Here is a 12,152-nt window from a genome sequence, read left to right as displayed (position 1 = left end):
ACTATATATATTATTCACATGTGAATAATGCTGTATAATAGACTGCATTTATATTATTCACATGTGAATAATGCTGTATAATAGACTGTTATTCACATGTGAATAATGCTGTATAATAGACTGTATTTATATTATTCACATGTGAATAATGCTGTATAATAGACTGTATTTATGTTATTCACATGTTAATAATGCTGTTTATTATACTATTTATATTATTCACATGTGAATAATGCTGCATAATAGACTGCATTTATATTATTCATGTGTGAATAATACTGTATAATAGACTGTATTTATGTTATTCATGTGTGAATAATACTGTATAATAGACTGTATTTATGTTATTCACATGTTAATAATGCTGTATAATAGACTATTTATGTTATTCACATGTGAATAATGCTGTATAATAGAATGTATTTATGTTATTCACATGTGAATAATGCTGTATAATAGACTGTATTTATGTTATTCACATGTGAATAATGCTGTATAATAGACTGTATTTATGTTCTTCACATGTTAATAATGCTGTATAATAGACTGTATTTATGTTATTCACATGTTATGATCCGATTAAAAATCTGCAGTTTTACATTTCTCTTCGTTTCACTGAATAAGCGTTTATCACTTGCAACTTTAAGAAAAGTGTCCAGTCCATAGTGAATCTAACATAATAGTGTGAGAGTCCAGTCCATAGTGGATCTAACATAATAGTGAGAGTCCAGTCCATAGTGGATCTAACATAATAGTGAGAGTCCAGTCCATAGTGAATCTAACATAATAGTGTGAGAGTCCAGTCCATAGTGGATCTAACATAATAGTGAGAGTCCAGTCTGTAGTGGATCTAATATAATAGTGAGAGTCCAGTCCATAGTGGATCTAACATAATAGTGTGAGAGTCCAGTCCATAGTGGATCTAACATAATAGTGTGAGAGTCCAGTCCATTGTGGATCTAACATAATAGTGTGAGAGTCCAGTCCATAGTGGATCTAACATAATAGTGAGAGTCCAGTCCATAGTGGATCTAACATAATAGTGAGAGTCCAGTCCATAGTGAATCTAACATAATAGTGTGAGAGTCCAGTCCATAGTGGATCTAACATAATAGTGAGAGTCCAGTCTGTAGTGGATCTAATATAATAGTGAGAGTCCAGTCCATAGTGGATCTAACATAATAGTGTGAGAGTCCAGTCCATAGTGGATCTAACATAATAGTGTGAGAGTCCAGTCCATAGTGGATCTAACATAATAGTGTGAGAGTCCAGTCCATAGTGGATCTAACATAATAGTGTGAGAGTCCAGTCCATAGTGGATCTAACATAATAGTGTTACATAAGAATTGCCCATACTCACTGAAAAAAAAAATTATATTACATTATTGCTTGGATTTACATAACATTTTGAAAGTAAACATTTATGGTCCATGTTGACAAGAATGCAAATAATATTGATAATAAACTGACAGTTCAAAGTCGGATTTATACAGTCCTCTTGGTTATTTTAATGATATATATTATATCTTTGTATTTTCCCTTGTTTAGCAAAATAGTTAAGCCAAAACAATTGAATTTGTTTTACCTGACTTTAGTTTGAGTTTGAGTTTATTTGGAACATGCAAGCATACAAAATAATACTCACAATTTCCAGTTTCTCTTTTCAACATGTGGGAAAAAGAGTATGAAGATGCAGATCTTATTTAATCCGACCCCTTTTCTTTTACATAACATTTGCTAAAACTTTTGTTCACTTCCTGCTCTCAATGTATTCCCAATATAGTCCATAAATAATCACAATAAAAATAAATAAATAAATAATACTCGGTGAAGTAAGTTACATTTCATATGGTGAGATGAGTAAGATTTTTTTGCTTAATCCATTCCATCATGTAATTCCACAAACAGATATACTGAAGGTCTTAAGTGTTGTACGTGCGTACAAAAGTTTTAAATTCCATTTTTCTCTAAGATTATATTTGTCCTCTTTTTTTGAGAAGAATTGTTGTACATTCTTGGCTAGCAGGTTATAGTTTGCTTTGTGTATCATTTTAGCTGTTTGCAAATTCACTATGTGGTGGAATTTCAGTATTTTTGATTCAATAAATAAAGTGTTTTTATGTTCTCTATATCCAACATTATGCATTGTTATAACTGATCTTTTTTTTGTAACACTGTTAGTGAATGAAGTGTACTTTTGTAATTATTTCGGCATATTTCCACACAATAAGTCAGGTATGTAACACTAGTGAGCAGTAGAGAATATGAAGTGATTTTTGGTCTAGAAAATGTTTTGCTTTATTCATTATTGATGTGTTTCTTGCTACTTTACGTTGTACATTTTTTACATCAATCAATCAATCAATGTTTGCTTATATAGCCCTAAATCACTAGTGTCTCAAAGGGCTGCACAAACCACCACGACATCCTCGGTAGGCCCACATAAGGGCAAGGAAAACTCACACCCAGTGGGACGTCTGTGACAATAATGATTATGAGAACCTTAGAGAGGAGGAAAGCAATGGATGTCGAGCGGGTCTAACATGATACTGTGAAAGTTCAATCCACAATGGATCCAACACAGTCGCGAGAGTCCAGTCCAAAGCGGGTCCAACTCAGCAGCGAGAGTCCCGTTCACAGCGTCACGTTCTGATGTCATCGCTGAAAGTCGGAGGGGTGTGGTGACCGCCAGTGTCTCTGAGAGAACCCATGGAGGAGCCAAGAAAGTCGCAGCTGCCTCTTTGACAGCTGCAAAAGCAATGTCCTTCCTTGGTGGTCAGTGGAACCCGCACGACGACGGCAAGAGACTGTCACAGACATACTTTCCATTGATGATGTATGAGGAGCCAGAGTAGAGAGAAGAAGACCTTTCACTTGAGGGCGATGAACCGCAAGGACGCCATGAGATTTCCCGTTCAATTTATCGTGAATCTTTATACCTAGAAATCTGGCTTCATTCACTCTTTCAATTTCTACTCTGTCTATTTGTATTTGTGTTTGACTTTCCCTTCTACTTTTACCGAATAGCATTATTTTAGTTTTACTGAGATTCAAAGATAGTCTGTTTTTGTCAAACCATCTTTTTAATTTGTTCATTTCTTCTGTTATTATTTGTATTATCTTTTGTGTGTTCTCTCCTGAACAAAAGGCAGTTGTCTCACCCGCAAATAATACTAACTTTAAATATATTGTAACTATACAAATGTCATTTATATAGAGATTGAATCATTTTGGTCCTAGTATTGATCCCTGAGGTACACCACAGGATATATCTAGCGTTGTAGACGTGTGTTCGCTGAGCTTCACGTATTGTTTCCTGTTTGTTATTTAAATGGCACACCAGTTATCAATCAAGACCATTGAGTGTCTTTTAATTGATTGATTGATTGAAACTTTTATTAGTAGATTGCACAGTACAGTACATATTCCGTATAATTGACCACAAAATGGTAACACCCCCAATAAGTTTTTCAACTTGTTTAAGTCGGGGTCCACGTCCCAGGGGTACGCGTACCCCCATTTGAGAACCACTGGTCCAGTCCATAGTGGATCTAACATACTATTCTGAGAGTCCAGTCCGTAGTGGATCCAACATAATAGTGTGAGAGTCCAGTCCATAGTGGATCTAACATAATAGTGAGAGTCCAGTCCATAGTGGATCTAACATAGTAGTGTGAGAGTCCAGTCCATAGTGGATCTAACATAATAGTGAGTGTCCAGTCCATAGTGGATCTAACATAATAGTGAGAGTCCAGTCCATAGTGGATCTAACATAATAGTGTGAGAGTCCAGTCCATAGTGGATCTAACATAATAGTGAGAGTCCAGTCCATAGTGGATCTAACATAATAGTGAGAGTCCAGTACATAGTGGATCTAACATAATAGTGTGGTAGTCCAGTCCATAGTGGATCTAACATAATAGTGTGAGATTCCAGTCCATAGTGGATCTAACAAAATAGTGTGAGAGTCCAGTCCATAGTGGATCTAACATAATAGTGTGAGAGTCCAGTCCATAGTGGATCTAACATAATAGTGTGAGAGTCCAGTCCATAGTGGATCTAACATAATAGTGAGAGTCCAGTCCATAGTGGATCTAACATAATAGTGTGAGAGTCCAGTCCATAGTGGATCTAACATAATAGTGAGTGTCCAGTCCATAGTGGATCTAACATAATAGTGAGAGTCCAGTCCATAGTGGATCTAACATAATAGTGTGAGAGTCCAGTCCATAGTGGATCCAACATAATAGTGAGAGTCCAGTCCATAGTGGATCCAACATAATAGTGAGAGTCCAGTCCATAGTGGATCTAACATAATAGTGAGAGTCCAGTCCATAGTGGATCTAACATAATAGTGAGAGTCCAGTACATAGTGGATCTAACATAATAGTGTGGTAGTCCAGTCCATAGTGGATCTAACATAATAGTGTGAGATTCCAGTCCATAGTGGATCTAACAAAATAGTGTGAGAGTCCAGTCCATAGTGGATCTAACATAATAGTGTGAGAGTCCAGTCCATAGTGGATCTAACATAATAGTGTGAGAGTCCAGTCCATAGTGGATCTAACATAATAGTGTGAGAGTCCAGTTCATAGTGGATCTAACATAATAGTGAGAATCCAGTCTATAGTGGATCTAACTTAATAGTGAGTCCAGTCCATAGTGGATCTAACATAATAGTGAGAGTCCAGTCCATAGTGGATCTAACATAATAGTGAGAGAGTCCGGTCCATAGTGGATCTAACATAATAGTGTGAGAGTCCAGTCCATAGTGGATCTAACATAATAGTGAGAGTCCAGTCCATAGTGGATCTAACATAATAGTGTGAGAGTCCAGTCCATAGTGGATCTAACATAATAGTGAGAGTCCAGTCCATAGTGGATCCAACATAATAGTGAGAGTCCAGTCCATAGTGGATCTAACATAATAGTGAGAGTCCAGTACATAGTGGATCTAACATAATAGTGTGGTAGTCCAGTCCATAGTGGATCTAACATAATAGTGTGAGATTCCAGTCCATAGTGGATCTAACAAAATAGTGTGAGAATCCAGTCCATAGTGGATCTAACAATAGTGTGAGAGTCCAGTCCATAGTGGATCTAACATAATAGTGTGAGAGTCCAGTCCATAGTGGATCTAACATAATAGTGTGAGAGTCCAGTTCATAGTGGATCTAACATAATAGTGAGAATCCAGTCTATAGTGGATCTAACTTAATAGTGAGTCCAGTCCATAGTGGATCTAACATAATAGTGAGAGTCCAGTCCATAGTGGATCTAACATAATAGTGAGAGAGTCCGGTCCATAGTGGATCTAACATAATAGTGTGAGAGTCCAGTCCATAGTGGATTTAACATAATAGTGAGAGTCCAGTCCATAGTGGATCCAACATAAATGTGTGACAGTCTAGTCCAGTGGTTCTCAACCTTTTTTCAGTGATGTACCCCCTGTGAACATGTTTTTAATTCAAGTACCCCCTAATCAGAGCAAAGCATTTTTGGTTGAAAAAAAGAGATAAAGAAGTAAAATACAGCACTATGTCATCACTTTCTGAAAATATTGCTCATTTGTAGTGGTCTTTCTTGAACTATTTGGAAAAAAAGATATAAAAATAACAAAAAACGTGTTAAAAAATAAACAAGCAATTCAATTATAAATAAATATTTCTACACGTAGAAGTAATCATCAACTTAAAGTGCCCTCTTTGGGGATTGGAATAGAGATCCATCTGGATTCATCAACTTCATTCTAAACATTTCTTCACAAAAAAAGAAATCTTTAACATCAATATTTATGGAAAATGTTCACAAAAAATCTATCTGTCAACACTGAATATTGCATTGTTGCATTTCTTTTCACAGTTTATGAACTGACATTCATATTTTGTTGAAGTATTATTCAATAAATATATTTATAAAGGAGTTTTGAATTGTTGCTATTTTTGGCCTATTTAAAAAAAAAATCTCACGTACCCCTTTGCATACCTTCACGTACCCACTGGGGTATGCGTACCCCCATTTGAGAACCACTGGCATGGAAACATCTTTTTCCCAGACTGCCTTTTCAATAAAAGGAGCACAACTATGGAACTCTCTACCTGACACTTTGAAAAGTATACTTGCATTTGTCACTTTAAAAAACCAAACACAATTGTGGCTAGTTGAGCAACAATTGTGTTCCCATGTTTAGTGTTTACTCATTTTTATTCATAGTTTTTTTTATGTAGTCTGCACTTTGTCCGTGTTATTATTATCATTATTATTGGCTTGTATCTAGTTCGCACTTTGTCTGTATTATTACTATTATTAGTAGTATCGACTCCTCTTTGTCTTATTGTTTTTATTTTCCTGTTTAATGATGTTAGATCTTCGTTGTTGTTGTTGTTGGGGACAAGTGTTGTAAATGAGCTTTGGCTACAAACACTATGATGCATACATTGGATAACTGCTTCAGATATCTATTTTTCTGTGTCTGTCTCTATTTCAAATAAAACAGGGGTCACCAACGCGGTGCCCGCGGGCACCAGGTCGCCCGTAAGGACCAGATGAGTCGCCCGCTGGCCTGTTCTAAAAATAGCTCAAATAGCAGCACTTACCAGTGAGCTGCCTCTATTTTTTGAATTGGATTTATTTTCTAGCAAGCTGGTCTCGCTTTGCTCGACATTTTTAATTCTAAGAGAGACAAAACTCAAATAGAATTTGAAAATCCAAGAAAATATTTTAAAGACTTGGTCTTCACTTGTTTAAATACAGTAAATTCATTTATTTTTTTGCTTCTTATAACTTTCAGAAAGACAATTTTAGAGAAAAAATACGACCTTAAAAATGATTTTTAGGATTTTTAAACACATATATCTTTTTACCTTTTAAATTCCTTCTTCTTCTTTCCTGACAATTGAAATCAATGTTCAAGTAAATTTATTTTTTTATTGTAAAGAATAAGAAATATATTTTAATTAAATTCTTCATTTTAGCTTCTGTTTTTTGGACGAAGAATATTTGTGAAATATTTCTTCAAACTTATTATGATTAAAATAGAAAATAAAAAAATTATTCTGGCAAATCTAGAAAAAACTGTAGAATCAAATTTAAATCTTATTTCAAAGTATTTTGAATTTATTTTAAAATTTTTGTTCTGGAAAATCTATAAGAAATAATGATTTGAGTTTGTTAGAAATATAGCTTGGTCCAATTTGTTATATATTCTAACAAAGTGCAGATTGGATTTTAACCTATTTAAAACATGTCATCAAAATTCTAAAATTAATCTTAATCAGGAAAAAATACTAATGATGTTCCATAAATTATTTTCTTAATTTTTTCAAAAAGATTCGAATTAGCTAGTTTTTCTCTTCATATTTTTCGGTTGAATTTTAAAGAGTCAAAATTGAAGATCAACGATGTTTCAAAATTTAATTTTCTTTTTTTCTTGTTTTCTCCTCTTTTAAACTGTTCAATTAAGTGTTTTTTTCATCATTTATTCTTTACAAAAAAACTTCCATAAAAGAAAAAAAATATATACAACGGAATGATAGACAGAAATACCCATTTTTTTTATATATAGCTACATTTATTAAAGGTAAATTGAGCAAATTGGCTATTTTTGGCAATTTATTCAAGTGTGTATCAAACTGGTAGCCCTTGGCATGAATCAGTACCCAAGAAGTAGCTCTTGCTTTCAAAAAGGTTGGTGAGCCCTGAAATAAATATTTACATATAAAAAGCAGTGGAAGAAAAAAAAAAGCTGATAAAAGTACATCCGGTTGCAGAGGAAGCCGTAACCCGGAAGTGGTGGTGATTGCGCGGTCTTTTAGGACAACACAGCCCGCCACTTTGGACACAAGACAGTGCAGACATGGCGGGTAAGTATGTGACTGTGCCGCGGCATTAGCTGCGCTTAAAGACGCCTCGGCTTTAAGCCCATTTGAACGCGGACCCGCTTGTGCTTCTCGTAAAGTAGGGCGAGTTAAATAGACGACACATTGTAGCACAAAGTAGGCGACGACGGGCCTGTGTGTTGGTTAGCATTAGCAGCATGTTAATGTGTATGGGTTAGCATTAGCAGCATGCTAATGTGTATTGGTTAGCATTAGCAGCATGCTAATGTGTGTTGTTAGCATTAGCAGCATGCTAATGTGTGTTGTTAGCATTAGCAGCATGCTAATGTCTGTTGGTTAGCATTAGCAGCATGCTAATGCGTATTGGTTAGCATTAGCATCATGCTAGTGTGTATTGGTTAGCATTAGCAGCATGCTAATGTGTGTTGGTTAGCATTAGCAGCATGCTAATGTGTATTGGTTAGCATTAGCAGCATGCTAATGTGTATGGGTTAGCATTAGCAGCATGCTAAGCAGCTGTCACAACATATAATATTCTGGTCTTGTGGGCCTATAATCATCATATAATACTTGGGTCATGTGTGGGGATATAATCATCATATAATACTTGTGTCATTTGTGGGGGTATAATCATCATATAATACTTGGGTCATGTGTGGGGGTATAATCATCATATAATATTTTGCTCATGTGTGGGGATATAATCATCATATAATACTTGGGTCATGTGTGGGGATATAATCATCATATAATACTTTGCTCATGTGTGGGGATATGATCATCATATAATACTTTTGTCATGTGTGGGGATATAATCATATAATACTTCTGTCATGTGTGGGGATATAATCATCATATAATATTTTGCTCATGTGTGGGGATATAATCATCATATAATCCTTGGGTCATGTGTGGGGATATAATCATCATATAATACTTTGCTCATGTGTGGGGATATGATCATCATATAATACTTTTGTCATGTGTGGGGATATAATCATCATATAATACTGTCATGTGTGGGGATATAATCATCATAAAATACTATGCTCATGTGTGGGGATATAATCATCATATAATCACTGGTTCGTCTAAAAATACCCTGTAAGAGAAGTATTGCTATGTTATCGTTGCTTTTCATACTTCATGCAATACAGTGTGATAGCCTGCCCTTAACTTAGTGATTGTGCACTCCTAGAAAGTGTAATTGTAAGAATGCATGGAGGGTCTAATACTACGTCATGTACTTACTCCTATTTATTGTCATGTATTGTCATAAAGGCCTACTGAAATTAGATTTTATTATTTAAACGGGGATAGCAGGTCCATTCTATGTTATACTTAATCATTTCGCGATATTGCCATATTTTTGCTGAAAAGATTTAGTGGAAAACATCAACAATAAAGTTCGCAACTTTTGGTCGCTAATAATAAAGCCTTGCCTGTCCCGGAAGTAGCAGACGATGTGCGCGTGACGTCACTGGTTGTTGGGCTCCTCACATCCTCACATTGTTTATAATGTGAGCCACCAGCAGTAAGAGCAATTCGGACCGAGAAAGCAACGATTTCCCGATTAATTTGAGCGAGGATGAAAGATTCTTGGAAGAGGAAAGTTAGAGTGAAGCACAAAAAAAAGGAAGAAAAGGCGACGGCTCCAGGCGGCGGCAGTGGGAGCGTTTCAGATGTAATTACTAGGATAATTCTGGAAACTCGCTTATCTGCTTATTGTGTTAATCGTATTTTAGTGAGATTATAAAGTCATATCAGAAAGTCGGATGGCTGCGGCGAACGCCAGTGTCTCTGAGAGAAGCCAAGGAGCCAAGATCACAGCTGCCTTTTTGAGCTGCAGGATGAGGTCGCGTAATCCTCTAAAGTCTCCGTCCGGTAAGAGCCGACTTAATATCACAATTTTCCCATCCAAAAACTTGCTAGTTGACGTAGAGAAACATGTTTGCTTGACCGCTCTGTGTTAAAGCTTCACAACAAACAAAGAAACACTGGTTGTGTTTCGGTTGCTAAAGGCAGCTGCAATCCACCAACAGCATTCTTATTTGACGTTTCCATTATTGATTGAACAAATTGCAAAAGTTTCAGCAACACAGATGTCCAAAATACTGTGTAATTGCGCCATGAAAAGAGACAACTTTTAGCCGTGAGTGGTGCCGGGCTGAAATGTCCCCTCCAACCAATAACATAACAAACACGCGTCATCATTCTGCGACGTTTTCAACAGGAAACGCCGCGGGAAATTTCAAATTGTAATTTAGTAAACTAAACCGGCTGTATTGGCATGTGTTGCAATGTTAATAATTCATCATTGATATATAAACTATCAGACTGTGTGGTCGATAGTAGTGGCTTTCAGTAGGCCTTTAAATTGTAAGACTGCATGGAGGGTACGGTCTAATACTACGTCATGTACTTACTCCTATTTCTTGTCATGCATTGTGATAAATACTCAATCTTGCGAGCATGTTATATCCAGTGGTACTTCAATCGCAAGACCAACATTGTGCTTTTAATTTCCCTCAAAATGTGTCGTTGCTTTGGAAAGGTTGAGCTTTGTCTTTGTCTTCTGTGATTGCAGCACTCAATGTGTGGCCGCAATCGCACCGTTATTCTACTGTATGAAAATTGGTTTGTAATGGTCAATGTTGATTGTTTCCTCAGCAATAAATAACATGGAGAAGAAGCTGGCTGAATATAAGTGTGACACCAATGACGCCGTTTGCTTAAAGCTAAGTATGTCTTCTGTGTGTATCCTCAATTCTTTCTACTGTAAATTAACACACTCACAAATGTGTATATATGTGTGTATCTATACATACGTGTATGTATATCTACATACGTGTGTGTATCTATACATACGTGTATGTGTATCTATACATACGTATGTATACATATGCATGTGTATAGGTGTGCATTTAAACATACATATGCATGTGTATAGGTGTGCATTTAAACATACATATGCATGTGTATAGGTGTGCATTTAAACATACATATGTATGTGTATAGGTGTGCATTTAAACATACATATGCATGTGTATAGGTGTGCATTTAAACATACATATGAATGTCTATAAGTGTGTGTATCTATACATACATTTGTATGTGTGTGTGTATGTATACATACATACATACATACGTGTGTGTGTGTGTGTGTGTATCTATACATACCTTTTTTTATCTGTGTATGTATACATACGTAGCTATGTGTGTGTATCTATCTATATAAAAAACCCCGTTTCCATATGAGTCGGGAAATTGTGTTATGGTTTGCAAATCCTTTTCAACCCATATTCAGTTGAATGCACTACAAAGACAACATATTTGGTGTTCGAACTCATAAACTTTTTTTTTTTGGCAAATAATGATTAGTTTAGAATTCCATGGCTGCAACACGTGCCAAAGTAGTTGGGAAAGGGCATGTTCACCACTGTGGTACATCACATTTTCTTTTAACAACACTCAATAAACATTTAGGAACTGAGGAAACTAATTGTCGAAGCTTTGAAAGTGGAATTTTTTACCATTCTTGCTTGATGTACAGCTTAAGTTGTTCAACAGTCCGGGGTCTTGTTGTCGTATTTTACGCTTCATAATGTGCCACACATTTTCGATGGGAGTCATGTCTGGACTGCAGGCGGGCCAGGAAAGTACCCGCACTCTTTTTTTACGAAGCCACGCTGTTGTAACACTAGGGTTGGGTATCGTTTGAATTCGAAAGATTACAATTCTTTGTTTCGATTCTCGATTCCGATTCTTCTTGTACCATGCCAGGATCAATGTGTTTTCCAGGTAGTCCCCGGAAGGTGGTATGTATTTTGGGTTGAGAGTTTTCACCAAATCCCTGCAAACATAAACAAACATTTAATGTTGCTGTACTGTTTAGCCCAGTATCAATTAGCTTAGCTTTAACATTATTGCTTAACTAACCTAAATGTTGGAGATTCCGCCACTGAAAAGGGATGCAGTCTTTTGACTGTGTGCAGTGACCTTTCTGTGGCACTCTTCCATCTGTGGCACCGACATCTTCCCCATTGCCGCTACGGTGACCGGACTACGCTGAGCACATCGCGGAGCCTGGCTAGCAGGTTGTAAATTGTCTATGAAAACATATGCGGGCTAATTTGTTAGCTACCTCAACGTTTGCGAAAAACACATTATTTATTGCATATATATTGTTTTACTTACCGGATTCGGACTGCAGTGCAATCACCAAGGTGCCAGGCTGGGCGTCGGAGCCAGAGGAAGAGGCAGAGGAGGACGATCGGCGCAGCGCATCGAAGACAGGACATGCATTTCTTTGTA

The 12,152-nt window shown here is 36.4% G+C and overlaps 1 protein-coding gene across 2 annotated transcripts in view; it reads left to right on the top strand.

Annotated features, from left to right (window-relative positions):
• The window catches only part of hat1 (histone acetyltransferase 1), a 42,974-nt gene that overhangs the window by 3,026 nt on the left and 27,796 nt on the right, over positions 1–12,152 (top strand). The window contains exons 1-2 of one of the 2 annotated variants that reach the window (XM_061880040.1): positions 7,757–7,862; positions 10,509–10,580. In XM_061880040.1, the coding sequence (XP_061736024.1) occupies positions 7,856–7,862; positions 10,509–10,580 (79 nt within the window). In that variant the 5' untranslated portion in view covers positions 7,757–7,855. Of the gene's footprint in view, positions 1–7,756; positions 7,863–10,508; positions 10,581–12,152 lie in introns of those variants that run through there. The other variant, XM_061880041.1, reaches the window with a different exon arrangement.

Source organism: Nerophis ophidion, linkage group LG19 (assembly GCF_033978795.1).
Source record: "Nerophis ophidion isolate RoL-2023_Sa linkage group LG19, RoL_Noph_v1.0, whole genome shotgun sequence".
NCBI lineage: Eukaryota > Metazoa > Chordata > Actinopteri > Syngnathiformes > Syngnathidae > Nerophis > Nerophis ophidion.
Note: the sequence above shows the minus strand (reverse complement) of the source record. Positions and strands in the feature narration are given on the sequence as shown.